This window comes from Rhododendron vialii, chromosome 12a, assembly GCF_030253575.1.
Source record: "Rhododendron vialii isolate Sample 1 chromosome 12a, ASM3025357v1".
Classification (NCBI taxonomy): domain Eukaryota; kingdom Viridiplantae; phylum Streptophyta; class Magnoliopsida; order Ericales; family Ericaceae; genus Rhododendron; species Rhododendron vialii.
In genome coordinates, this window is record NC_080568.1 from 33,185,800 (window position 1) to 33,212,345 (window position 26,546).

The 26,546-nt window shown below is 39.2% G+C and overlaps 4 protein-coding genes across 17 annotated transcripts; 2 read left to right on the forward strand and 2 right to left on the reverse strand.

Moving 5' to 3' along the window:
• The first annotated feature begins 570 nt into the window (after positions 1-570).
• LOC131309861 (auxin-responsive protein IAA27-like) lies at positions 571-4,391 on the forward strand. Of its 2 annotated transcripts, XM_058336542.1 has the most exons (5): positions 571-1,397; positions 2,027-2,253; positions 3,258-3,381; positions 3,653-3,714; positions 4,076-4,391. In XM_058336542.1, exons 1-5 carry the CDS (start codon positions 928-930, stop codon positions 4,111-4,113), a joined length of 921 nt encoding a protein of 306 aa, XP_058192525.1. In that variant the 5' UTR covers positions 571-927; the 3' UTR covers positions 4,114-4,391. The 2 variants fall into 2 exon arrangements, with proteins under 2 accessions (XP_058192525.1, XP_058192524.1); XM_058336541.1 differs by having other exon boundaries at positions 686-1,397; positions 3,653-4,391.
• Positions 4,392-5,766: 1,375 nt separating this feature from the next.
• On the forward strand, positions 5,767-14,332 carry LOC131309859 (uncharacterized). Of its 12 annotated transcripts, none has more exons than XM_058336528.1 (15): positions 5,825-5,916; positions 6,045-6,111; positions 7,901-8,033; positions 8,724-8,854; positions 9,758-9,795; positions 9,894-9,973; positions 10,967-11,034; positions 11,798-11,962; positions 12,008-12,117; positions 12,380-12,494; positions 12,574-12,639; positions 12,988-13,078; positions 13,174-13,241; positions 13,866-13,903; positions 14,039-14,332. In XM_058336528.1, exons 1-15 carry the CDS (start codon positions 5,891-5,893, stop codon positions 14,223-14,225), a joined length of 1,383 nt encoding a protein of 460 aa, XP_058192511.1. In that variant the 5' UTR covers positions 5,825-5,890; the 3' UTR covers positions 14,226-14,332. The 12 variants fall into 12 exon arrangements, with proteins under 12 accessions (XP_058192518.1, XP_058192517.1, XP_058192511.1 ...); XM_058336530.1 differs by having other exon boundaries at positions 5,826-5,916; positions 12,008-12,107; positions 12,382-12,494; XM_058336526.1 differs by having other exon boundaries at positions 5,826-5,916; positions 11,798-12,117.
• Positions 14,333-15,322: 990 nt separating this feature from the next.
• On the reverse strand, positions 15,323-17,009 carry LOC131309860 (protein JINGUBANG-like). Its single transcript, XM_058336540.1, has one exon. The coding sequence runs from the start codon at positions 16,843-16,845 to the stop codon at positions 15,508-15,510; it is 1,338 nt and encodes a 445-aa protein (XP_058192523.1). The 5' UTR covers positions 16,846-17,009; the 3' UTR covers positions 15,323-15,507.
• A 4,306-nt stretch (positions 17,010-21,315) lies between these two features.
• LOC131309862 (V-type proton ATPase subunit G 1) lies at positions 21,316-25,781 on the reverse strand. 2 transcript variants are annotated; one of them, XM_058336543.1, is made up of 4 exons: positions 25,626-25,781; positions 24,431-24,546; positions 23,238-23,338; positions 21,316-21,803 (listed from the first exon to the last, which is right to left on the reverse strand). In XM_058336543.1, the coding sequence occupies exons 2-4, from the start codon at positions 24,516-24,518 to the stop codon at positions 21,660-21,662; spliced, it is 333 nt and encodes a 110-aa protein (XP_058192526.1). In that variant the 5' UTR covers positions 24,519-24,546; positions 25,626-25,781; the 3' UTR covers positions 21,316-21,659. The 2 variants fall into 2 exon arrangements, with proteins under 2 accessions (XP_058192526.1, XP_058192527.1); XM_058336544.1 differs by having other exon boundaries at positions 24,431-24,519; positions 25,626-25,669.
• Positions 25,782-26,546: the final 765 nt, after the last annotated feature.

Here is a 26,546-nt window from a genome sequence, read left to right on the forward strand (position 1 = left end):
GGAAAAAATGCTTAGCAGGTTTATTTTGTTAAGCTAAGAAGGAACATAAGAGGATTTGCTTCTAAAAAAACTAGTGATGAATTGGTGTATGCCCATTTTAAAGTAACAATGCCAACCATGTGTTCATGGAAAAGACACCATCTTAGCTGTTTGACACATTAGTTGGTTAGTGGATTTGTCCACCAACCAGCATCAGTTGGCTGTAAGCCTGTAAACTAAAAATGCTCTGTACAGATTTTTTTGAATCAAATTAGACTGTCATGCCTTTAATTAGGTACTGCTGGCCATCTTGCTGTGAGTTAATCTTACGTTTAAATAGCTCAACTTATTTAACCTACCTTGTTTTCTTTTTTGACAACCAAGTGTCTGGGCCAGTTTATGAGTATTTTTACTAATCCTAGAGATCATAAATCTACCGTCTACTACCAAGCCACACCTAAGCAAATGTTCTGTATGAATCGCCTGCAAAGAAATTAAGACCTTAAGAGACAACAAACCTTATTTCTTAGGCATTAACCACCAGACAAACCGTGGGATTTTTTTTGTCATTTTTTTGTTGGGTCCTTTGGGCAGACTTGCTTTTGTATTGTTATCATTCTGAAAAGTAAGACAGTGTGATATTCCTTGATTTCTAATGTCGAATTACTTTACACATGTTGCATTATTATAACGGGTGGATTAGGTACTATAGCCCAAAAAAATTGCTACAGAAAGGCCAAAGAAGCTTCTTTTCAGCATCAACAAAACCACCACTTGTAATACAGGGGGGTCACTCAAAAAGAGCCTCCCTTTGTTGTTTCTTCCATCTCTTTGTGCTTACCATTGAGCCATTCTCATCTCCCTTTGCCATCTAGTTCTTCAATCAAATATCTTTCAAGGTTTTCTGGGTTTGTATTTCGCGGTGTTATACTTTCTGTTTGAAATTTGATGTCTAGGCCACAGGAACAAGATTACATAGGCTTGTCAGAGGCTTCTTCACTGGATAGAAGCCCTACTGAGGCTGAGAAGGAAAATGTCTTGAATTTGAAGGAGACTGAGCTGAGACTTGGTTTGCCTGGCTCAGAATCTCCTGAAAAAAAGGCTGGAGCTGGGGTATCTCTATTTGGGAAAGACAAGGAGGAAAAGACTAATGGGTATTATTCCCTCAGCCCTTTGAAGAACTTTTCATCTGGGTCCAAGAGGGGGTTTTCTGATGCCATTGATGGTTCGGGCAAATGGGTTTTCTCTGTTAATGTTGGATCTCAGGCTGATTTGGGCAAAAATGGTTCGGAGAATAAGAACACACAGAAGCCTTGTTTGGATGGGAGTAATATGAAAGTAGTCGTTTCTCATGTCGAAGATAAGAAGACTCAGGTTTCTCCTGTGAATCAGCTTGGTAGTACTCCTCCTGCTGCCAAGTGAGTTTCTTTCTACTCTTTCAGTTCGGAATTTTTTGTATTCTGCTGTAATTTATCTTTGCTTTCGAAGTGTTCTTTGGCCTTATCAGAGTCTATATAAGTGTACAAGTTTTTGGTTCCTGGATACAATTTTCTGTTATTTTTTGATAACTCAGGTGTCAGGCCAGCAGCTTAAGTACATTTTTCTGTTTTTGTTGGGTTTTGTTTGGGTTTTCTCTCCATCTGCTACTGGTTTGGTTGCTGGAAAGTGTTGGAAAGGAAGAAGATTGGGGTTTTGATTTTCGGAATTTATTTCTTTAGGATACAATGGAAAATTGGATAATGGATTCTTGGATGGATTTCTGAATGAAAGGAAAATGATGTGGAAACCATATAAGGAATTTTGCCTTTTTCGCCCCTCCATCCCCTCTTTTCCCTCCATAAATTCCTCCAAAAATCCTTCATCCAAATACAGCCTTAGCATCTTTCCAAATAAGTGATGCCTCTATTGTTAATGTTCTTTGCTCTTCTAGCTCTATCATCCTCTTTCTCAAATTATTGACAGGATGTTTTTTCCCTTTTGAATTCTGGTGCCACTGTGCATGGTACATGTACTACTGCGCTCACAATATGTTTTGTCTCTGTCACAGGGCACAGGTGGTAGGATGGCCGCCTGTTCGATCTTTCCGTAAGAATACGATGGCCACAAATTTGACAAAGAAATCAGACGATGAAGGGAAGTCTGGTTCAGGGTGCCTCTATGTTAAGGTTAGCATGGATGGTGCTCCATACCTAAGGAAGGTTGACCTCAAAACCTACTCCAACTATATAGAACTCTCATCAGCCCTTGAGAAGATGTTCAGCTGTTTTACAATTGGTACCCTCTCTCTCCCTCAAAAGATAAAGAATTGTTTGTATCTGTGCGCAATAGATTAACTTAGTTGATTTTTCTTTTTACTGATGGAAATTGTAGGACGCAATTTTACCCCACATAAAGCACACCTGTTTTCTTTAGCTAGGTTAGTCGGAACAGCTCGACAGAGATGATAACATTTTTCGCAGACTCGTGAACAAGGCTTAATCTTTTATAGTTTCTCCTCCTATGTTGTCGAAGAGAAATTTTTGGCTGTTTAATTTCACTGTTTACCCTTAGCTCCTAGTCTATCCTATATGCAGTTTTGCAGTTTGGTTAGTATTAGTTTTTGAGTTGAGAAATCAACTTAGCCTCTGTTGATTTATTTATTTTTGCTTCGCAAGAATTACTTAGCTACTTATGAGCTAGAGTCTAGAAATATACTTAACTTATCGAAAAGACTTTTACTTAAATGTATGTCAACATGAATTGACATGATTTATGGTAACAAATGTATTCTCTAACACCTAAGTCCATAGTTCGAAATTTAACTAAGTACTATTAGGTAGAACGAATGATGTATTTGGGCTGGGTTTATCCTCTTTAACACGTAAGTCCATAGTTCAAAATTTAACTGATTACTATTAGGTAGAAAGAATGATGTATTTGGGTTGCTTTCGTCCTCTTTTAATGTCATTATTTCTGGTAAACCAGTACAAGTAGCTTCTTTGATCTTTACTTTGGAGGTAATGTTAGGGCAGTTAGTTTATTTCTTTTTAGCCTTTCGTTTTGATGCTTCTCTTAGTTGCAATATTGGGCATCCGGCATCATTGCTCTTATCCTGTTATGATCAACCTGTATTCACAAATTACAAACTGTGATATTCCCATTGGTGTGGTTTTTTGGTCTAGCATGTGCTCAAAGATAGGGTTACATGTTGACAGATATACTGTTGTGAATTTATTAATGAATTGTTGTGTCATTGTGCTGGGTGTTAATTTGAGTTTCATGTGTGAATCTGAAATCAGGGCAGTGCGGTTCTCATGGGCTTAGTGAAAGTCACTTAAAGGATCTTCTCCATGGCTCCGAGTATGTGCTTACTTATGAAGATAAGGATGGTGATTGGATGCTTGTTGGTGATGTTCCGTGGGAGTAAGTTCTCTTTCCAATTCCCCGTATTTGAAATGTTCAATTTTTATTGTCGCTTGTCCTGCTTTTCATAGTTGGCTACAATAGCAATCTTGTACTTAAAATGATGGTACATGTAACTTATAATAGTTGGGGCCATGTTGATCTGGTACTTGACATGGTCTCCTACAAGTTACAATCATCGGTTAATTGATACGGCTATATGAGAGTTTCTTTTCTTTTGCTGTTGCTTTTTTACCGATATGGTTTATTGTTATATTTTTTTCTATCACAGGATGTTCATTGATTCATGTAAGAGAATGAGGATCATGAAAGGCTCAGAGGCAATTGGCCTAGGTATGCCACTTTACTTCTACCCATATTTGATTTTTGTCACTTCTATTATAAAGTTCCTCGTCTTTCCAACATAACCAAGATTCCTCAGAGCATAATATCCAATCACTAAAACCATCTATTTTCTTTTACCCTTTGAGCCATTGACTGTATCTTTACTTATCGGCTGGCGACTCCTCATACCAAAAAATTTGGTCTGCTTGTTCCCATGTCCCAATGCACAGCTAGCCTCCCGATGTGGTGAGAATCTTTAGGCATGATCTTGCAGTTAGAGTGCATTGGGAGATGAATTTTTTGGGCGGAATAGAAGATCTGTGTGTTACTTATGGGGTTGTAATAACTTCACTGATTCTGTTGTTTGTAGCTCCAAGGGCCATGGAGAAGTGCAAGAACCGCAATTGAGTACCTGGAAAACAAAGAAAGCGATTATTCTCAAAAAGGAGAAAGGTTTTTTTTTTTGGGTTGGCCATCTGGTTTCGAATCTTGAATGTTTTCCTGTTTTAGGCCTGTAGTATTTCTTGGGTTGGAAAGTACCAGGCAGGTGTATAACTGGAGGTGTCCAGATCGATGTTTTGCCGATTAGTAAAAAGATGGTTATGTTCGGTTATTCGATTTTTTCTCTTGATCTGTATTCCTCTATATGAAAGTGTTTGTAAATATGAGTGTTAGTTGATTTAAAATGTGAAGCTCTCTCCTTCAGATATTGCTTATGAAAGATTTAGACAAGCGAAGCTTACTCTAATCAGTAATCAAATGGACTTCATGTTGCTTGCATCCCTCATTTGCACTCTATACACTTGGTGAAAACCCGGCTTGAATACCAGGTTCGGATCATATAAACTTGGTGAAAATACGAACCTTACATGGGCTTAATAAAATGGTCTCTTGGATTGGATCGCACAAGATTACACTGTCTCGTGGATTGGATCGTACAATTCAATAGTACTCCGTATGTATCAAACCTTTCGCCCAACTCTTGTTTTCTTTTCTCCAGATCGTCTTGGTGTTTGAGGATATGACTAGACAGTCGTTCGTCCTTACAGTTTGAAGAGTAACTAGTATTTAGTTCTTCATGAACACTGTATGATTGTATGCCTCCTCAGTGGTCTGGGATCATGAACCATTTTCCATTTTCTTCCTACAGAAATAGGCACATAGCCCTGTGTCCTTTTGACCAGGTAAACACAATTAGAAATTCACATATAGGCCCAGGTATAAAACTCATGTCTCTCGCTAATTAAAAAAATCATGATTTCTACTCCAAAGTGGGATTTTTCAATGGGTAGTATATCTACTCAATTGATTAGATGAATAGCAATCCCATGATTATTGATTTTCTGTCTGTTGTTCAAAAAGGAGATTGTTGATTTTCTAAATTTCTAGGTAAGCAACCCGATCATTAAATATCTTTGCAATTTTTTAGTTGAATAATCAGAGAAAGCAAAGAACAAAGTCAAAAAATTAAAAATTTTATATGTGGTGGTGAATTATTAGAAAGTAAGCCACTTAGTGACGACATGGTAAGGTAAATGAGGAAAGCAAAAGACTACAGTAAAGCAACAACTACAAATGTATGATTAAAGGAAAATGCTAAAAACAACTCAACAGGCTGATATTAAGGTTAAAAAGGGTTGAAAAAATGTGCTGAAATGTGTGAAAATAGTATAGAAGTAAGTGAAAGAGTATTAAAAAGTGTAAAAAAAAAAAAAAATGTATTGCAATGGGTGCTGTTTTGTCACTTTGTTTAGGTTAGCTGTCAATAAAAGTACTCATAAATAAATATCGAAAATATAGGAGTAGCATTTATACGAATCCGTCCAATTCGATGGGTTGATTTACCTTGTTTGGATGATGTTTAGAAAATATTTGAGTTTGATTTTTGGATAATGAGTGAAGAGAGAAAATAGGATAATTATTGGAGATATAGATAATGAATAGAGAGATAAATGAGAATAATGATTGAAAGTAGGAATAATGAGTGTTTTTTGAGTTGAATTTTTTTTTTCAAAATGCCATCCAAACAAGGCATTTTATAATTGAAAACCGAGGGACCGGTACTTAATTAAGTAAAGGAACGAGGTGCAAAGTGCATCCAACTGTGATCCATCCCATAAGTGGGACGCCGCAAGCAAAAAACCTGCTGATTATTAATCTCTCACTCATACTCGGCGCGGCGGCGATGATCGCTTGCAGGTCTCTATTCAGGTTCTCTCTCTCTCTGTCTCTAGGGCTTCATTTCAACTGACTTCCCACTGACTAATCTCATCATGATTCGAAGATATATACGCGTATATATAAGTTACGGACGGATTAGCGGGGTATTTTCTTCTCAGGGTCGACCGAGCCTGGAAATTTTCAAATTTGTACGTTTTATCATCGGCACCTATTCACTACTTACAGGTTTTATCACTCTCTCCCTGGTCGTACGCTTGTACCTAGCTTTGTAAAGGAATTAGGATCGGTTTGATTGCTGAGGCTAAATGAGGAGACCTCATTAAATGAAATCGGAGCTTGTTACTCCATCCCTCCCAAAAAGATTGTCTGGTCCGCAAAACGAGTAATTTAAGATAATGCGTTTTTATCACAGAAAAAGATGCATTATGTGGGGTGCGCTTTCTCCGGTCGAACTTTCTGGATCCCACGAGCGGGGAGATCGTTCTGCACACGTAACACCCGCGTTAGCGCCTAGCCCAGATCGTTGGGATCCGGGGGAGGCACTCTGACGATCAAGTTAGTAGTTGAAGGGATGGGAAAAAGCTCTGGGTAATTTCTAGGTTAAGAAAAGATTACCTTCTTTCTGCAGAGGGGCACTCCTTTTATAGGCAATGATAATCTGGAGCCCAAATCACGCGTGCCCACCACGCCCTTGATGATTAGGGCTAACCCTGGACGGATGGGCAGGATCGAGCCAGCCCGTGATGTACTTATGTGGACGGGTAGGATCATGCCAGCTGTCATCTAGCTGACGTGGCACCTCTCTTTCCCCTTTGCCCAACTCTTCCTGACTTCCTCTCCAAGTCAGGGGGCGGGGGTGGCTCAGTGGTTAATTGTTCTACCAATCGATATCGCCCGGATATGTTCGGGATGCTCTTAAGTAACTCTTGGTCTGGCGAGACCTCACCGGATGGCAGGATGTCACCAAGCATGACTGTCATACTAAAGCTACGTCCCGGTTCTTACTCGGGCCGGGTGAATTCGTCTCGGTAGAAAGGGTCCGGCGAAGGTAAACTGAGCAGACTGTGCGCTGCCGGTGTCGGATGAACGCAGCTCGGCGGATAGGGTCCGGCGGAGGTACACCGAGCGGACTGTGTGCTGCCAGTCAGCCTTTAAGACCTTGGGTTTGACTGTTTGCCGGAGTGTCGTGGCCGTCCCCTGGGTCTCCTCTCCGAGCCCGGCCACCACACATTATTTTAAAGTTCTCATTTTACCAACCGGACAAATTTTGTCAGGACTGAGATGGTATGCACATTTGATTTCTTAATTAATCCTTTGCTTCAAATGTGGAATTGCCAATTTCTTTTCTTGAAGACTTATGTGGAAGTTTGAAATGCACACTCACACTCCAACTCGTATGCCAAATTTGTTGCTTAAATATATTTGTTCTTATAATATTTTTGCTATCTTATATTTTATGAAGTTTTGAAGATGATTGCTGTCCCATTCGATGAAGTAATCAAACACAAAAATAAAAATTTGACACCTTTGTTTTTTGACTGTCCAAATTCGACATGAGAGGAGAGATGCAGTTTTGTTGGAACTGTTGCAAATGCCTATTCGTCCTCATGGCATATCAAATTTGATGTCCTTTGGAAGGGGTAATAGATATTGTAGTCATACAATGTTTAGTTGGAGTGGGGTTAAGTATGAAACAAAAGGAGGGGATTATTTTTGACCAGTGGACGAAGAGGAAAGATAATTTGGAGGGAAGGGACTAGCTGATACCACATTCCATACGGCATTAGCTAATCCCCCATTTGGATGACTTAAATTAAATGATATTGAGGGACAGAGAAACATTTCTTAGAAAAAGAAGGAAAAGAATCTCCCATTTGAAAGCACACTTATGTTTTTTGTTTCTTTTATGTTATATGGCGCTATTGTGAGTTTTGGTTTCTTGACTTATGCTTTGACGTTGAAGTTTATTGGAGTTCATTGTTAACTGAATTGTTGCCGCTAAGTTTTGTGACAGGAATGCCATGGTCTAATCTATGAGTGCAAAGTTGGTGGGGCAAAAGATAGGCGATGTGTTATGGATTTGAAAAGGCGAAAAACAGTTAATCCAATATGGAGACCAGTCTGTACTCAATCTAGCTCCTCTCAAGGTGAGGTTTCTAGTATAACATCTTTTTAAGAAATTATTTGTTATCATATGGGGAACTGCCTCCAAATGCATTTCTTTTCCATCCAGTTGTCAAATTCGTTCAACTCTCTTACTTACAAAAAAGTTGTTGAAGTCCTCCGATTTTGTGTGTTGCTTTACATCTTTTCAAGTAAAATTGAAGAACGTGCTTATGTATTTGTGATTAGTTATTTGCGATGGTATATGTTTGCTAGCTTTGACTGACAGATGTTTCCTGGCTGCGTACTTTCCCTTATTGTCTTGCTTTTTTGTTGATGAGTAACAAATGTATTGAAAGGCCTCATGAGTCATGGGGATGTCACCCATGTACAAAAGCATAGTCTTGCCGTTTCTTTTTCAGTTTTTATCTTTCTACCTTTGTTCGTCTGGGGTAAAACATGATGAGCTCTCTCTTTGTTCCTCCCTCTCTCTCGCCACTACCACAAATGTATTCCGATGTGGTTTTTATGTTTTCTCCAGTTCTTCTTCTTCTTTTTTTCCCATCGCCTAATGCAACCAGCCAAAAAAGCATTAATTGCAGCTTTTGTTGTTTCCTTTCGATAAGTGAAGCTTTCAATCAACAATTCCCTTAGAAAATTTGCGAAACTTTAGATATTATGTTGTTTAAGTCATATTTAGGGTAGCTTGTGCGTTTGGTGGTTTGAAATTGCAGATTGCTCGATCAAGCAACTACAGGCTGGATTTGAAGATCTGCATGATTTGGATGGTGGTAGGAAAGTAGAAGATGAAATTCAAGTTCAAGGATCGGCGCCCTCTGATGAAAAGCAATCAATTTCAGTAAAGGTATGTGGCATGTCTATAAATCTAAACATCAAACAGTAGAGGTGTAGCAATATATTTCTAGTCCTACGAATATTGGTCATTCTAAAGACAGCATGTGGATGAGGTGCCCCCTATATGAATGCGTGTGTTGTGCTCAGTTTAGAGGCTATAGTGATCACTGGTGGTGATGTTATGTGATTCTTAATCAAAGTCAATTACTTGTGTGGCAATAATTATTTGCATATGAATAGTTTTTCCCTTTCTTTTCAACTTAAAAAGTAGATCATCGGAAACCAAGCAAGTCATTTACTTGAGGAGTGCTTCCAGTGTGAAGGAAAAGATACAATTCAGGGACTTGGGTTTGAAACAATAAATCTTGCAGCAGAGTTCCGTCAAAGATTTAGGCTTTGCTAACACTAGCCTCTCCTTATACTCTGCTGCAATCTTTTTCGATAAAGTTCCTCTTGTGAGCCCAAGAGTTACTAAATATTTGGTAACCCTATTCTTTTCATACTTAACCTTTCTGCTTATCTGCCTCATCTGAAAATGCACTCAAGCTTTCTCAATGCTGTGGTTCACATGTTTGTGGACTTTTTTATTGAATAACTTCACCGAATCGGGAAGAGCTATTCGGCCATTTTTAGTGTTATATTATCCATGTTTCAATCTCTACATGTTTGTGGACTTTTTCTTCACCTCCTCCAACTTCCCCATCGCCCAGTGGGACTAGTCCCAACATTTGTGCCATCACTATACACTCTTGGGCTCTTAGCATAAGAATCTTATAATTGTACTTTCCCTATTTGTTTTTAAATACATGTGGAAGGGGCAGCCTAGTAAATTCAATCCTTGATCTTGTTGTTGCTTGCACTTTCTTCATCTTGATGGTTCAAGTTGTGGTGCGTGTGTGCATTTCATATGCAGGTAGGAGCGAGCTTAATGCGTTTCATCAAAGGAAAATGGTACAGTTTTCATCATGTGATTTCTTAGAGTTAAAAATATATCGAATACAGAAGCGTAAAGATCCAATATTGACTGTCTTTCCTTAAATTCCTTCCAGGGGATCTACACAGAAAAGTATCGAAGAGGAGATCGGAGTTAAAATCATATTTCCCTCATCAAAGGAAGAGGATTTTATCGGTACAATACTTCTTAATAAGTTATTTTACCTTGTACCCTGTTGTTGAGAGCTTTTTTTTTTTGGTTGAATTCAAGCTTCATGTTTGTTTAGTACACTTGATGATTGTGGTCTGTGCCACTATTGACCTGAGATTATCCCTGGTGTAATCCTCCAAAGATTTCTTTTGTAAAGTAATCGAACTCACTTCAAGCTTAATTTTGAAGCTCATTTTAGTAACAGGGCCTAATCTCAAAAGGTGTTAGTTTTGATTCCCGTAAGGCTATGGGGTGGTGTATGACGGTGATGACGTAAATACTTGAAAAGTCGTCTTTCTGCTGTCTTAGTACTTGAACACAAAATCGTATGCGATGCATCAAAAGACAGCCCTTTTACTGAGTGCGATAAGTTCATAGAAGGTTGAGTTTGGTGCTTCTTTCTAGTATTAAGTACTACCAATTTAGTGCTGACAATTGCAGTGGAAAAAATGTATTTTACTCCTTTGACCTTACAAAACTGTGCTTAAAATGTATAATACTTGCCAAGAGCACGTTTTAGCAATCAACCATGCCAAAGTCAAGACATTTAGTACTTTGCTTGCCTGGTTCATCTGCTCTGCTACTTGTTTTTTTGTTTACTCATCAGTCATCATCATTATAGTTTTCCTGTTTCTTATTTGCTCTTTTGTTTATTAACTTTACCGTTACAGTGCATTCACTTGTTTATATGGGAGAAAATTTAGATTTAAGAGCAACTACCTGGGTCTGTACTCTGTAGCCCTCTGCAGATGTGTTAAAAGTATTCTTAGCACTACTTGATTTTGAAACAATGGAGGATACAGCGTATATGTTGGCTGCATCAGTACGATTTTTAGTGTAGTCACAAATTTTGATGGGTTTGGCAGTATGCTAGGTGCTTTTTTTTTTTGGTTGGACAAAACTATTTTTCCGCTGCAGCTACCTTCTCTTTCTTGTTGTCGCGAGTTCAAGTAACTTTCAATCAGTTAATTATGGCAGTTATTGAAGGCATTTCTGCAGCAATTGTGGCTAGAGCCTCGGAAAGAATACAAGTGATAATTGATGAGGTCAGTTACATTTTCTCTAATTTTCTGGAAACATGTGATTTAAACTTGAATACCTACTTTTACTTCTGAATTCCAATAATTTTAAAGAATCCATTAGTTGTGCTATGCATCTGATTTATTGAAGCAACGTAAGATTGGATTGAAATGGCTATGCTATTGCTGATTACATGGAAATAAAAAACTATTTTTTAATATTAAGCACGAATCCCTGTCTAGGTAATATATTCCATTAATGATGCTGAATGAGTTGCCGCCTAGTCTTTTATGCGACTTCAAAAGTTTCATATTTTGCAATTGCTGCCTCTCTTTTTGTCTTTTTAAAGAATCCATGAGTTGTGCTATGCATCTGATTTATTGAAGCAACGTAAGAGTGGATTGAAATGGCTATGCTATTGCTGATTACATGAAAAAAAAAAAAACTATTTTTTAATATTAAGCACGAATCCCTGTCTAGGTAATATATTCCATTAATGATGCTGAATAAGTTGCCGCCTAGTCTTTTATGCGACTTCAAAAGTTTCATATTTTGCAATTGCTGCCTCTTTCTTCTTGAATATTCGTATTGACCCCCTGAGTTTAACAAGTGTAATATAACTTGTTCTCAATTAGTTGAAAACTTTAAATAAGCTTGAGTTGCTTGACCATTTACTTGTAAACATTATCACAACTATAAGCATGTTATTTCCCTTTTCAATCATATTTATTGTTTATTTCCTCTTGGACACACGTGGAATATTTGATATACATGTGGTTGTTTGAGCAGGCAGTAAAAAGCCCAAGTCTAGAATACTCTCACTTTGTATCACTTCCTTTGGCCATTCACCCCGAACTGGTTGATAAGCTTCTCAAGTTTCAGAAGTCCATACTGGGATCTAGTAATGCTTATCAGAATGAGAATCTGGACAGTGATGCCAATGGAGATACTTCAGAAGAGGAAGATAAGGGCCAAGAGTCAGATAGAGGATCGGATGTTGCAGTTAAGCTTAAGGTTGAAGATGATAATGGCCATGTTAAAGTGGACATAACAAACATACGTCGAGTAAGCCACCCAACTAGAGCATCGAAGCCTTCTGGTATGAAAGAAGCTGTATACCACTCATCAGATGTTCTTTCATTGATCACTTGCAGTAGCCATATATTCTTTTATTCGTTTGATGACTCTTATTATTTGAGATATAATGGTAGGAAGATGGGTGTTTGGTTGTGTTCCTAGTAACTATTATATTGCCTACTTGACTTTGTGCCTGATTGATTGATGATTATTGGCATCTGAATTAAGCCTAGCAGTTGCATTCTTTCTTTTTCATTCTCCTGCAAGATTTCGTAAATACACCTTTCTTTTGACAGATTTGCGAATTGAGAAGTCAATATTTATTGAACCCAAGATGATCCACTTAACAGTACTCATGCTGAAGTTGTGGAACAAGGACCGAGTTGATGCAGCTGCTGAGGTTCTGCAGGTGGGATTTTGCATATTCAACAAATATTGTCTGACAATGGGCTTGCTTAACGATGAAGTTTTTCTTGTCCTTTATCTAGACTGTCTCCTCGGAAGTATTGGAAGCTTTGCACCAGGAGCCTGTTTCTGTGAGGCTGAAGGGGCTGGTAAGATTCTACCCTTACTTCATTTTGTTGCTAATAGGACTTAATAATTGCTTGTTTGGCATGATATTCACTTATTCAAGTCGACTCTAAGCAGCCTCAAATTCTGGCTTCTAAGTAGCCCTCATTTTAGGATTTGATCTCTATGTTTCTTTGAAGAAACATAGTTCTCATTCCCTGAAGCACCACTACAGATTTACCTTCCCCCTTAGCAAGACTCCTTTACATGATCTTGCTTGTGATTGCATGGACTGGTGTCTTCACTCTTCGGGGAATTTTTCTTTTTGCTTGATTTCCTTGTTTATTTTGTTATGTATATGGTTTTGGTAGTTAAGTATTTCATTTTTCCAGGAATGCATGAAAGGCACATTGGCAAAAGCACGTGTTGTGTACATTCCTGTTGAAGAAATTGGTGGCAAGGGCAGACTTTCACGTGCTTGTCGTATCCTTTCTTCTTGGCCTCTATATTACTTCAGTAATTTATCGAGTTTAAGTAGTACTCTACCTGGCTTCTTTGTGATTCTTGAGATTTATTAGAAATCATTATTGACGCATTTGTCAAAGCCGGGCTTGTTCTTGATAAAGACGGCGAACAAAAGTTGAAGGTATGGTATATAACCTTTAAAAGTAATCCATCTTTGTGTTCCTTTTCACCCCTACAGTACTCTTCCGATGAAACTATGCCTCATCAAATGCTACATTTTGATATGTTGCAGTCTAATTTTAATCCATCTTTTTGAATGCACATATGCACGCACGCATTGAGACACTTAACACTGTTGCTCCAAAGTCCAAACAATATTTTTAGGGCATTTTAGGTTTAAGGTTTGTCAACATTATGCTCACTGTCATTGTCTTTACTCTCTACTTTCTATCCTTTGCAGTGAGGCTACTCTACTACCCTGTTTAGAGGGAATTTGGCTGGAGACATGCTAGTATAGATGGGTCTGAATTGAATCATATGCATATGTGGCTTTGCTATTGCAAGTTAACTAGAGATTGGACAGCACCTTAAACACTTTTCCTAAGGTCACGTAAATTTTATGAGAGTTGGGCCCTTTAGTATCTTTACGGATGATTTCAAAACTGAAGTATGTGAAGTAACCAGTTGGTTGTGTTACTAGTCTTTGTATTTGTTTCTACTTAAGTTGTTCTCTCTCTAAACATGCAAGTCTTGTGTGGTCTATCATATTTTAGTAATACTTCCATTGGTGGTATCTTTCATGCAGTTGCACGCCACTGTGATGAATGCAAGGCACAGGAAATGGTACTGCATTTGTCTCCCTACTTTCTTTTCATATTTTCTTCTCTCTTTTCATTTCAGTTCTGGCTGTGTTATTTCTCTAGAAGTTGTGCTCAATTGCTCACTGGTCTGGCTAATATTGGGGACTTGAATGCTCAGGGGAAGAGGGACAAAAAAGTTGGATTCATTTGATGCACGAGCCATTTTCAAGCAATTTGGTTCTGAAGAATGGGGCGATTACCTTATCCGTGAAGCTCATCTTTCACAAAGGTTTGTATTTGATGAAAGTGGATATTACCGTTGTTGTGCTTCCATTCCGTTTCCTGAAACTATGCAAGTAGATTGATTTTTTTCCTAGGAGGAATCAATGGCTTGTATGACTTTTATTAGGAATAAATCACACAAGAAATATTTGGTTCTTTGGCAATGATTATTGTTGTGTACTTATGTGTATTGCTTTGTATTCTAGCGTGGCACCAATGGTAGTTCAACTTTTTTGCGCTTTATGTCACTAAGAGATCTTTTGTTGGCTCGCCAGGGTATCATGTTGAAGTTGATGGTTCAAATATTTGGTCTATAATTCAGAATTTTTGATGCCTTCCCTCACATATTATGCATGAAGCTACTATAAACTGTATATGCTCGATCCCCCAATCATGACTCTAGAAGTGCAGTTTACACCCAATTCTCAAAAACAACTAAAAGGAAGACCAATATGATGGATTCATATTTAAGCTTGCTAAGTCTACTAGTGTTTTGGAAGTATCCAAAGTGCTTAATGTGAGGGAGTGGGTTGTGAATGTAACGTTTTATGTTTTTTTGCCGCGGGTAGGATGATTGTGGGTTAGTAAGTTAGATTACTGCTTGAATGTAAAAGTTTACGTTTCAGATCTTGCAATATCGTCCCAATTTGTCACAGGATGTGTAGAGATTCACTACTAGTATTGAAGTTATTGACTTTTCGTACAAATCTAGTATTAGGGTTTCAACATCCCTAAATCTGACATAGAACTGAAAAATATTAGGGTTTCAAAAATGATGTAGACAAGAGAGTTCAATTGGGGAGTGGGGGTGGCTCAAGAAGTGCGGGGCGGATAGTTCAATAGTTAAGATCTAGTGGTGCTGCTTGCTGGGTAAGTGGGTCAGGATTTTTTATTTTGTTTGTCCTTAAATATTACACACCAATAGTCCAATACACCTCGTGGAAACAGTCTCTGCACTTCAATTTGGTTTGGTACGAAACAAAATTTCTTGACAAAACCCCGAAACCGAAACTGAATGTAATTTTTACTAAATTGAGAAACCATAGCGAACCAGCAGAGTTTCAAAACTAAACCAAACCAGTTTGTTTTTGTTTTTTTCTGGTTTTTTCGGTTTTTATTTCGCCCCTAGGCAACACGGCTGCACACAAGGAGCTGTTTGTCTGCAACTCATCCCCTTTGAAGAGGACTATCAACTAAGATTAGCAATGATAGTAAAATCTAGGAAGTCAAAGTTTGATGTTGCAAACATTTAGCCACAACATAAGTAATGTTTGAACATATAAACTTGACCCAACAATGGCATAAATACGATAAAACTATGGAACCTCGCATGGATCCAAGTCTTGTCCTGTTATTCTTTTTCTCCTAGAAGTGGCTGCCTTGTATCTTCCTCTCTACCCAAGAAGGCGATAATACTGGACTCATATGGCATTCCGCTATCTCCAACTGCGGACCATTTGCCACCGCGTTTTCCGCATTCGCCTTCTCACTAGGATAAACTTTCACTCTCCAGACCTTGAAGGTTTGATCTAAGCTCGCACTATATACTAACAAACCCATTACAATATCCTCGGTTTCCAAAGAAGCTGCTAAGCACCTCACTGGTCCATGATGGCCATCCATTACTGCTAGACATGAATGGTATGCATTTCCTTCCTCTCTCCTCCACACCCTTATAGTCGCATCCTCAGAACCGCTAAGGACTAAGTCCCCTATCGCTACTAAGCAGAGAACAGAGAAATGATGACCTTGTAGAAATCCTCCATGGTTGAATCTCCCAGACATCTTCTCCTTTTCCCAGAAGTTGATAAGCCCATCTGAGGAGCCAGAGTAGAGAAAACACCCACTAAGTGAAGAGCTCAATGCCAAGGCATTGACCGGGGAGAGTTGGAACTTCAGCGTCATAGTTAGAATATGGGAGCTTTCTCCGAAAACCCTTCTCCAGATTTTAACCGTACCATCTGAGGAGCAAGTAAAGACGCACCCGTCTAGTTGGTTGATTACTATCGCATTAACAAGCCCGTCATGAGCCACAAACGAATCTACACATTGCCTGTCTGAAACTTTCCAAGTTTTGACTGTTTTGTCCCATGAACCTGTGTACAGTAGCTTTTCTGTATGGTTGTAAGCTATGCAAGAGATGAAGTCTTTGTGTGTATGGGTATTCTTCCTTGGAAACGCAAAGAATGAGCTTTTTCGTGGTAGGGTGGTTATCTTCTTTGGTCGGAAATTCTCCTTCAGAGAGACGTCCCACACACGTATTTTCCGATCACCGTGTGTAGTAAATAACACTTTTCCATAAGCCAAAATGGCTCGTACTTCATTAGAATTAGCCTTGATGTAGCCCATCTCAGTGCAATCCGGTTGCTTCCAAGCGTATATTCTACTACTGTCAGAGCCAGTGAAGATAAAATCTTTTGAGACTGTGATAGAGAAGATGTTACCTTCATGTCGATGGAGCGAGGCTAAGCAATGGTAGAGAAGAGAGGGGTTCGGAGACGTCCGCACGGGGGATAGGGTCCACGGAGTCTCAGGGCTCGTGGGCCATAGTGGAATTGATGTGGCAGAAGCAGAAGATGTTCTAGCGGAAGTGTAGTGGGGATCAGATTCGTGATTTCCGAAGGAGAGTCTCCTAGGTAAGTTTATGTTCTTTCTTTCTTCATCCATGAAACTCCAGAGAGTTTGTTTCCCAAAGAACTCCATGGCTGATGAGTTCAGAAGGGTTAGAGATGGTGCTTAGCTCTTTGAGTGAATGAGTATTGACAATGGAGAAAAAAGTGTTGTTATTTCTGTAGATGGTGCTTGTTGAGAGGACCAGTTTGTGCTCTCAAGGCATTTAAAAGGCATGCCATGAAAATCTTACATAATCTTTCAACTTGTTGGAGGGCATAGACCCCATTTAAACCTAAAAAAAAAAAACCTTACAACTTAACTGCACTTGGCCTACTAAATTGATTTCTTGTCATCATTTTTGTTAAATGATGCCAACATACTCTGGATGGCCTATATGTTGGTAATAACAATAGGTTGGTGATTGCATTGATTTTTGAGGTATTTGATTTCTCTGTAGATTGGTTGTATGATTCTTGATGAGTGACACTCATGGCTCAACTGCTGACTGCAACTACTTGAGCATGAACCACCAAGGGTGGTAGCCTAGTGGCTCATGGCTCACTCCCACAGGGTTTGGGTGGCCAGAAGTCACGGGTTCGAGTCATGCTAACGACCCTTCTCGAACTTGGTCCTCCTGCGAAGCCCGATTGTGGTCCACTAGCCCTTGGTGGGGCAGTAGTAGTTGCTAAGGGTCATCATTTAGCATGAAGGCCCGCGGCCCGCCTAAAGCCCTCTCGGCCCATCGGGCTTTTACCAAGCCCGAGCCCGTGAAATGAGCGGCCCGGCCCGTAGTTTGTAATGGGCGGGCTCGGGCCTATGAATTTTCACTCGGCCCGCCCGTAGGCTCAGCCCGGTAGCCCGCCTATGGTACCCGCCCATGGGCCCATCCATTAGCCTAAAATCCCACAAAATCCTTTCTTTTTTCCCTTGCCCAAGGATAAGCTTGCCCGGCTTTTGGCCCGCTCATTGGCCCGCCCGGTTTTTGGCCCGCTAGCCCGTCAATTGGGCTAGCCCGTGGGCCGGGCTTGGGCTTCAATTTATAGTAGGTAGCCCGGCCCGCAAAAAGTAAAAGCCCGGTCTGCCCGGCCCGTGGGCGGGCTTGGGTAGTGACTTGGCGGGCTGGGCCGGCCTGGCCCGGCCCGATGATGACCCTTAGTAGTTGCTATGGCTCTCTGGTCCCTTCTGGGACCCGCCGCGGGTCCGGAGTTCCTATGGTCACACCCAGGAAAGAGTTGCTATGCTCAGTCGCTAGAGCTGTTACTCGAAACCAGAAAAATCGGACCGGACCGAATTTTTTAAACCGGTTGAATAATTTCGATCCGGTTCCAGTTTATAAAATTTTATAAACCGGAAAAATAATTTCGATCCGGTTTATGTGTTTTAAAAACCGGTTATATATATGTATAATATATCCATATATATATATATATCTATATATATATATATATATATATATATATATATATATATATATATATATAAAAACATAGGGGAGGGGTTGAATTATGAGTTTTTGGTTGATATTTTGTGGTGTATATTGGTCTAATAAATATATTTATTATATAAAAACTATTTTTATGGGCTTAATTATGTTTTTATGGGTTTTTTTTTTTTATGTATTGGGCTCAAAATTGATCCTTTTTTGTTGGGTCCAAAAAAAAGGGTTGAATTATAGATTTTTGATTGATATTTTATGGGTTGAATTGTGAATTTTTTGACGTGTTGGGCAAAAAATATGGCTCATGAATGAAAACAGGATAAACTGGACCGAAACCGGATAAACCGGTCCGGTGGTCGAAACCGGACCGGTTTATCTCAACCGGTTCCGGTTTCTAAAAATCTCAAACCGGATAACCGGTTTCGACCAAAAAATACACCCAAACCGGTTGAAACCGGACCGGTATCACCCCTACCGGTCGCCCCCCTCCACCCTTCTTCCCTAGCAAAAAGGAAAAAAACTACTTGAGCATGAAACTGCTGTAGTTTTATCAAATTCAGTTTAGTTTACTGTAACTACTTTGGTATATGTCTAACTTGGCGCCACCCTCGCCTTCTGAAATACGGTTCCTTCCCTGCTCTTTAGTGATGTACTAGCGTTTGTGTTCGTTCGATACCCGGGATTAAAAACCAATTCGGCCTCGTATATCGAATGGGTACAAAACTAGTTGCTTAAAAGAATCATTTAATATATTTTTTCTGATTCCGTGTTCGATTCACGCTAGCATTGGTTTCATTCTACACACTGAAAGACATACATGTGAAAAATGAATTTAGAGTACTACGCAACAGTGTCCCATGAACCTAGAATAAATTTCCTTCCATATTCAACACCCGAGTCCCCCACACCACCACCACCACCACCCCCCCAGTTTCTCTATTTTTTGTTTTTTAAAAACTCAAAATTCTAGAAATATAGGATTGAAGGTTCAGAGGCTTTTGACTTCAACTACATTTGCATAGTATATTTATAGATAGATTATAGATATAGATTGTAATTTTGTCACTATTAATAGCATGTGGAATTACTCGTCTCATGGGATTATATCTCTCTTAACATGGTCTTGCAGTTGTATATTTTTAGGAAATTGATATTCGCGCTCTTTTTTTTGATACAGGCACTCCACTTTGTGCATGAAATTACTAGTAATTTCACGTTGAAAGTGGAGCGCTTGCATCAAAAAAGGGAGCGCAAATATCAATTCCCTAGAATCCCTACTGTTCTAGTCGTGCATTCTATATTTATGTCTTTCTCAGTAGATGGTTGGAGGGTTTAATTTCAGAAATGACAACATTTGATTTGATTGCTCAGTTTTTCAGAGCATGGGCAAATTAAAACCATTCTAAAGTCCCACAACGACCATATCATTGTCACATTCAAGTTGCCCACTTACCTTACCAATCCTCTGGTTCTTGATTTACTGTATTTGTTTCTACGATACGGGCAGTAGGGCAAACGAGGTCCTAACTGCTTGAAAAAGTGGGTGGTTCATATTGAGATTTTAGCATTGGGAATTTGTACAAAGAAAGGAAAATTGAAGTGGCAATTTTTGGGTGGAATCTGGAATGTGGCAAGATTCAAACCTTGATTTGCTAAACAACTTTTGGACCGAGTTCTGACGATTGGATAGCTCCAGCGCTTACAGATTATCTCCATAGCTCACTGAATGGTCGGACTTCATCCAGTCTACAGTCCTCCATTTTTTGCAGCCGGGCTGTTTGTTTTTTGAAGGCATCCCATTCATCTTGGGAACTAACAATCGAGAACCGTTCATTGCCGATATGAGATCCGAGCCGTCGAATGCACGATCTGACGGCTCGGAGGTGCACAACACGATACTATGCACCTCACTGCACAGCACCAACCCCCAATTCACCTACTTTGTATAGAGAGATAGAACTATATTGCAAATGCACTGAACTATGAGACATCGCACGTGTGTTTTCGCTGTCATTGCCTTTCGAAGAATGTCTCACAGAGCAAAACATCTACTCATGCTCCCATTAAATACCCATTGTCAGGCCCGGTGTACTCCCATGAATTTGGTTACACAATGTCATTCCCTGCGACCATTCGAAAAACAGACTTGGTGGTGCAATGTCGAATGCCATAAAAGACTTAATTGAAATTCTCCTTAACACCAATTGGTTTTCGGAGAGATGGTGAAAAAACGGTCCAACACCCACAAAAAGTAAGATAAATTTGCTAGAAAGTAAGATAAATTCGCTAAAAATGACCACATTATATGGTTGTACATTGGGGCGGACCTATGTGGGGTCCAACGGAGGCGCGGGTCCCCACTCGATTTTGTGGAATTACAATTATATTCTGAGACATTTCAATTATACCGGATAACTATGTGATAGTTTTTCACTAAAATTACTCTACGTTCCCAGGTTTCCATATGGATATCTGTTAGATCTAATTCTTAAGTTCACTAATTTGTGCCCCCACTAATGAAAATTTCTGGGTCTGTTACTAGTTGTACATACCATTTACTAATAGAAGCATCCGTCTCATATTACTTGGTAGCACCACAGATGGAGCCCTCGTAAGGATCTTTAGAGAGGTAGAAGCGGACGTTCTTAACCAACTTTTCTATGAATAGGCACTGGCTGATAATGCAAAGAAGTTGACAAAAGCTGATTACGATCATGCAAACAAGTTGATTCCATCACACACCACATTCGTGGAGGTCGAAAGCACTTGTCATCGCTTCAGGTCACGAGACTCACGACCAGAACTATGATATGATTCATAAGATTGGCGCACTAAAGGACTACTGATCTGGATAGAATAGGCAAAGCTTTACTTCGCGGTTCTTAGATTGCATACTGGAGAAGCTGTTTTGTTTGGAGTCTTCTAAGGTACAAATTATCAGCGGGGTGAATCTAAAAAACAAAAACCAAATAAAGAAAATGATAGGGGCATACAAAAGCAGTAAGGAACATACAATAAGAGGAACTAAAAAGAGATTAAACACGCAGTAATACGAACTGGACTATTCAATGCAATTGAGGAACTATGTAGTGAAAAAATTCTAAAACGGGCAAATTATCATCTTCATACATGGCATACTTGGGCTTTATTGAATAAAAATAAATAAGGATCCACAATATCTGTCGCACATATTGAGCTAATTTATATCCCGAGGCTCAGTCAACAATGCCGAATAAGTTTGCAGCCAATCTTAACAAGCTCTAGAACACACATAAGATGAATTAACTGCCTCTAGTGTTGAGCATTGATACATAGAGAACACAAGATGAGAAGAGACATAATTAACAAAACAACCAATACACATGCTATGATACACGACGAAAACAAAGGCTCTCATCGTCACAAGAAGGGTAACTTAGGACAAACAGGAGAGAGAGTACCAAAAACGCTCCAGGCCGTCAAGATCCTAGTTCTTTACGGTTGTGACCTGCCTCAGAAGCATCTGCACCACATCTTGAGAAATTCTTCCAGCCTCCTTCTTCAGGTGATGGATCTTTCCCTCTGTTTCTATCTCAAGACGCTTCACATTAGCACCTGAGTCTCCACTACTCTGTTTCATTACATGAAAAGTGTCAACCCTTCACCAGACACAGTGGCGGAGCTAGGATTAAGAATCCCAGGGGCCGAGTCATAACGGAAAAATTTTAACGTCAAAAATCTCTCTATTCCTTACTCAACAAAGAAGTAAAAAAAAGCAACTACCACTATACTTGCATTCCATAGTCAAAGGATAAGCCAAAATACATTTTTCAAGATTGATTATCCATAAAAATAGAACAAAAGTTGTGAAGAATCTATCAAAGTGGAATCGATGTGTTTTCAAATCTCGAAAATCATTTAAGATTGATTGACTCTAAACTAAATTACATCGCAATTTCCCTTTCGATTTATACAATCACTTGTTTGCTGAAATCGAACATTCAAGCCGATTCAATCGAGCAATATCAAGCCAATTCAATCAAAGAACAACACGAAAAGCAACAGGAGTTGCCAAGTTCGTAAGTCATCAAAAATGATGGAAGGAGAAGGAAGGGCTTTGTTTTATTTGCTCAAGAGTAGAAGGTAAATTTTGTTTTGTTTTTTTTTGAAGTTGGGGGGGGGGGGGGGGGGGGGGGTGGGGGGCCCTTCATCAGACAAACAATACTTGAGATCCGGGAAAACTCACAAAAGTTGGCAATATTCTCTTGAATAGTTCTGAGGTGTGACAAAGCTTATTCATCAAAATGAGATACATACAAGTTTAGGAAATTGTGGAATAAAGAGATCTATCAGAAAAGTCAGTATTTGATTTTATCAGGGACACTTCTGTGAGCAACAGTTCCAATAGGGAGTTGGAACCCACTGAATTCGAGTAATACAGTTGGCAGAGTCTAAATTCAAACTTGCCAACAAATTCAACATGAGATGCTCAATGTTCTAAAAATTGCTAGGCACTAGTCGGGCAGAAGAAGGGCGCCTAGCGTAAAGGGCGACTAGTCTCCGCCTAGAGATTAATCGGTTTTTCCATCCAAGTTTGAGTGAGAAATGACATAAGACTACAAACAAATGAATTAAGACCAACACTTAACTATGTATTTCGTAATGTATTATGTATATATTTAGTTAGCTGATTTAGGGCCTTAAAACATCATTTAACACCCTGTACCTTCCCTATTACACATTTACCCCAAAATACTTCTAAAAATTATGAAAAACACCCCACCAATTAATCGCCGCCCAGGTGATTAATTGGTGACTAATTGCCGAGTAACGAAAAATGTCTAATTGCTGCCTGGACCCTAAAATCAAGCCATTAGGGGTCCGGGCCTAGGCAGGCCGATAATTGCCGGCTAATGAAAAATGCCTAATTACTGTCTAGACCCTAAAATAAAGCCGTTAGGGGTCCGCATAGGCACCGCCTAGGTAGGCCAACTTTTAGAACACTGGAAATGCTATTGCATGATGGGATTAACTGTACAGTTCGTCTTTTTTTCATGAGTTTTACCTCTGAAACCTTTCTTTGAAACTGAGTGTCCATTTGAGCACGGAACTCAGCAATCTCCTTTGCGGCCTCCTCTTTGGCCTGCTTTAGCCGAGCCATTTTTGCTGAAAACAGAGACCAAAACAGGCAAATTAGAGTCTCGGACACTCTAGGATTAAATAACTTCAACCAGAGAGCAAGACACAGAATTAGTTTTCGATTTTCATCTAACGAAGTTAGGTCAAGAACTTCAGTTTCATTAACTCAATACGTAAAGCTCCCTTTACCATACATATGTTCATCATTACGTCTGCGATAACAAGTCTTCAAGGGTGAATGTACCATAAGCCATACAAGGAATATACATATCCATGATTCCACATACATCTGCTGACATAATGCTATGCAGCCACCTTTCGTACAATTCACATGATCCTCAATTCAAAAACCAAGTGAAAGGCATCATCGAAATTAGAGAGAGAACGTTATTAAAATGTTAAAAGCACAGTCTGTGCAGTACACATACATATTGAACGACAAGAAGACAAGCCAAAAGCAACCCCCCTACTCCCCAATTCAAAGCCTGTACAGTATCCACAGCTAGATATAGAATTTTGGAAAGTTGAACCGAGTGTTAATGATCAGCGAATTTGCCTCACAGGTGAACCATGATGTCATCATCTTTGGAGGTACCATAGGGGTGCTACAGATTATAAGTTATAATATAGGACCAAATGACAACAAACCCCAAGACTCCTAAGTCTTGCCGACTCATTTCCCAATAGTTGCAAAATAGGTAAATATAAGTTTTATGCAATGCACAAGGCTCCCACTTGAAGTAGGGTCTAGGAGATGTGTTAGGTAACCTCAATCTACCTATACCAGGAGCCATCGCTCCTTTCTGTCTTGTTCAATTCATGAACAGATAGATAGGCGTCAAAACATACTTTCTTACATACGCCCACCCAGACCACCTCATTTCCTATTTCATTATTGCCATCTGGTGGTACCTGTTTAAGAAAGACAAGGAAAACCTCAACAAAAAAGCAAACCACAAGGACTAGGCAGCCATCATCCACAACCTACAATCAAATCGAACTAACAAAGGGCAAGCACTAAGCAGTATAACATGATTTATCAAAACCCCAGGGATCCTAAATACAAAAATCTGAAGAAATGTCAAGAAATTCAGAACTCAGACCAGCACAAGTAATTACCAGCTCTTGCAGCATTGACAATGCGTTGAGCTTCTTGCTCGGCAGCTAACAACAGCTGAATTCCATTCTGGCCCCTGTTGGATTCCATACTTGCTGAAAAATACCAAGCAGCTACACTGAAATTTAAGATGCAATTGATGGAATCAAAATGATGTCTGGGAAAGAGTAAGCAAGATGCTTTCTGCATCAACATAATCATGAGAGTTACTCTATAATAGGAGGATAACAAGCTTCACTGACATCAAAAGCACTTCAGAATGAAAAGATGACATACCAGTTCGTAGTTTTGCAGGATTCTAACGATTTAAGATACATGAGAACGCAGGTGATTTAAGATACATGAGAATGCAAGTGGCTGACAGAGCTCAATGGAAAAACAGGATTCATGTAGCCGACCCCAATTAATTGGGACACAAGGCTTGGTTTGGTACTTTGGTTTGGTTTGAGAATACAGGTGGCTAACTGTTTCGATAACCAACTGGGTTATCTCAGATGGCCAACCTTGTATACTTCCAAATGAGAGGTTAGTGGGGCCAATCCTTTGCAAAAGCAAAGATTGATTATTTCTTCCTCGAATGAGGGTTCTTGGTTTACTAATTTGTCCCCTTAATAGGGCTATAAGTTGGGCTTAGTATGATTGTGGACTTATATGTCGAGTTTGATGTAATTCAAATCCTTATAGTCTCCTACCACCGCTTTAATCAACTTTTTGGAGGAATATGTTCCACAATGTCTATCTGCCAATAAAGTTAGATTTTTTTTAAACATAATAAAGTTGGATCAGTGATGGAATTTAGATATTCTAATGCCCCCACCCCATTATCTGAAATATGGGTTCAACTTCTCATAGCCACACATCTAAATAGGAAACCTCAGTTTCAGTCTTTCAGCAGGGCCGGCCCTGGGCAGAAGCCTAGGAAGCCACTGCTCCAGGCCCCCTGAAAGAAAATGCCAAAAGGAAGGGCCCCTGAATGTATAATACACTCCTGCATCTGCATCTGCGTTATATCTATTCATCACTGGTGTGGGGATCGTACATCCACGGACGTTAAATTGCCGATGTGCGTGCGTTCAAGCATCTAAATTGCCCATTAAAAAACACCAAACAGAGAGATACACGAAGAGATATAGAGGGAGACGAACACGGAGAGAGAGAGAGAGAGAGAGAGAGAGAGAGAGAGAGAGAGAGGCGTACCTGTCCGATTGGCGATTTGAGCGGATCCTTACAGATTACAGAGAAAATCCCTTTGATTTGCGTTGAAATTGGATATACATTCCGCGACAATTACATTCGAAAACCCTAGAACTTGATCTGTGTCACATATTACTACCCTTAATTATACTTTTTTCAGTTTAATACGACTTCTAATTTAATAACAATGTCATTCTCAGTTTCTATCTCTCTTTCAACTTTTACCACACCATAACATAACCAAACTATGTTTACTAAAGACAAAATTTAAATCTTACATTAACTTTTCATGTACACAATATATATGACATCAAAACTGAATTAAATTCTGACTATGCAATACAGGAAAACTCTACTTTCGAACAATATACATCATGTATGAGGAAAAAAATAATACGAGTGATTAAAAATGGTTAGAATTTGAGTGCAGGTTATAGGCTAATCGCTTGTATCAGTTTTTATACCGTGAATAGCAATTATGAAGGTTGAATGATGGAGGCCAACATTGATAAATACAAAGACAATAGATAGATGCTATCGAGATTAATTGATGTGCACTCACTTACAAGGACTTTCATAGCAATGCGACAATTTGTGAAGGTAACATGCAAAAAAACTGACAAAAAATGAAGTACAGATCAAGACCTATATCAATAAGATCAAGAAATACACACTGAAAATGAAATCAATAGTGTGCAAATAGTTTAGAGAAGACCTTCAATATTTTGAACCAATAAAAGGTCAATTTGATGGCTATGGACTATGCTGGAAGTGGATGGGATTGCGTTGTGTTTTGAATTTTTTGCAGTAGATCGTAAGAGGGACAATACAAATAGAGAAAATTGGTCAAAACTTGCATTCACTAATCATTTCTTTAAGTACAAATTAGAAACATTAGGCTCACTTAACTAATTGTGCACACAC

Excerpts from the sequence above, each read along its gene's own strand:
- LOC131309859 (XM_058336526.1), top strand. The coding sequence starts at position 5,891 with ATGATCGCTTGCAGGTCTCTATTCAG. Across the intron at positions 12,640-12,987 it reads CTGTGAGGCTGAAGGGGCTG|GAATGCATGAAAGGCACATT; the intron begins GTAAGATTCTAC and ends TCATTTTTCCAG. Across the intron at positions 13,904-14,038 it reads AATGCAAGGCACAGGAAATG|GGGAAGAGGGACAAAAAAGT; the intron begins GTACTGCATTTG and ends TTGAATGCTCAG.
- LOC131309860 (XM_058336540.1), bottom strand. The coding sequence starts at position 16,845 with ATGGAGTTCTTTGGGAAACAAACTCTCTGGAGTTTCATGGATGAAGAA.
- LOC131309861 (XM_058336541.1), top strand. The coding sequence starts at position 928 with ATGTCTAGGCCACAGGAACAAGATTACATAGGCTTGTCAGAGGCTTCT. Across the intron at positions 2,254-3,257 it reads GTTCAGCTGTTTTACAATTG|GGCAGTGCGGTTCTCATGGG; the intron begins GTACCCTCTCTC and ends ATCTGAAATCAG. Across the intron at positions 3,382-3,652 it reads GTTGGTGATGTTCCGTGGGA|GATGTTCATTGATTCATGTA; the intron begins GTAAGTTCTCTT and ends TTTCTATCACAG.
- LOC131309862 (XM_058336543.1), bottom strand. The coding sequence starts at position 24,518 with ATGGAATCCAACAGGGGCCAGAATGGAATTCAGCTGTTGTTAGCTGCC. Across the intron at positions 23,339-24,430 it reads TGTCAATGCTGCAAGAGCTG|CAAAAATGGCTCGGCTAAAG; the intron begins GTAATTACTTGT and ends CTCTGTTTTCAG. Across the intron at positions 21,804-23,237 it reads TTCAAAGAAAGGTTTCAGAG|AGTAGTGGAGACTCAGGTGC; the intron begins GTAAAACTCATG and ends GTAATGAAACAG.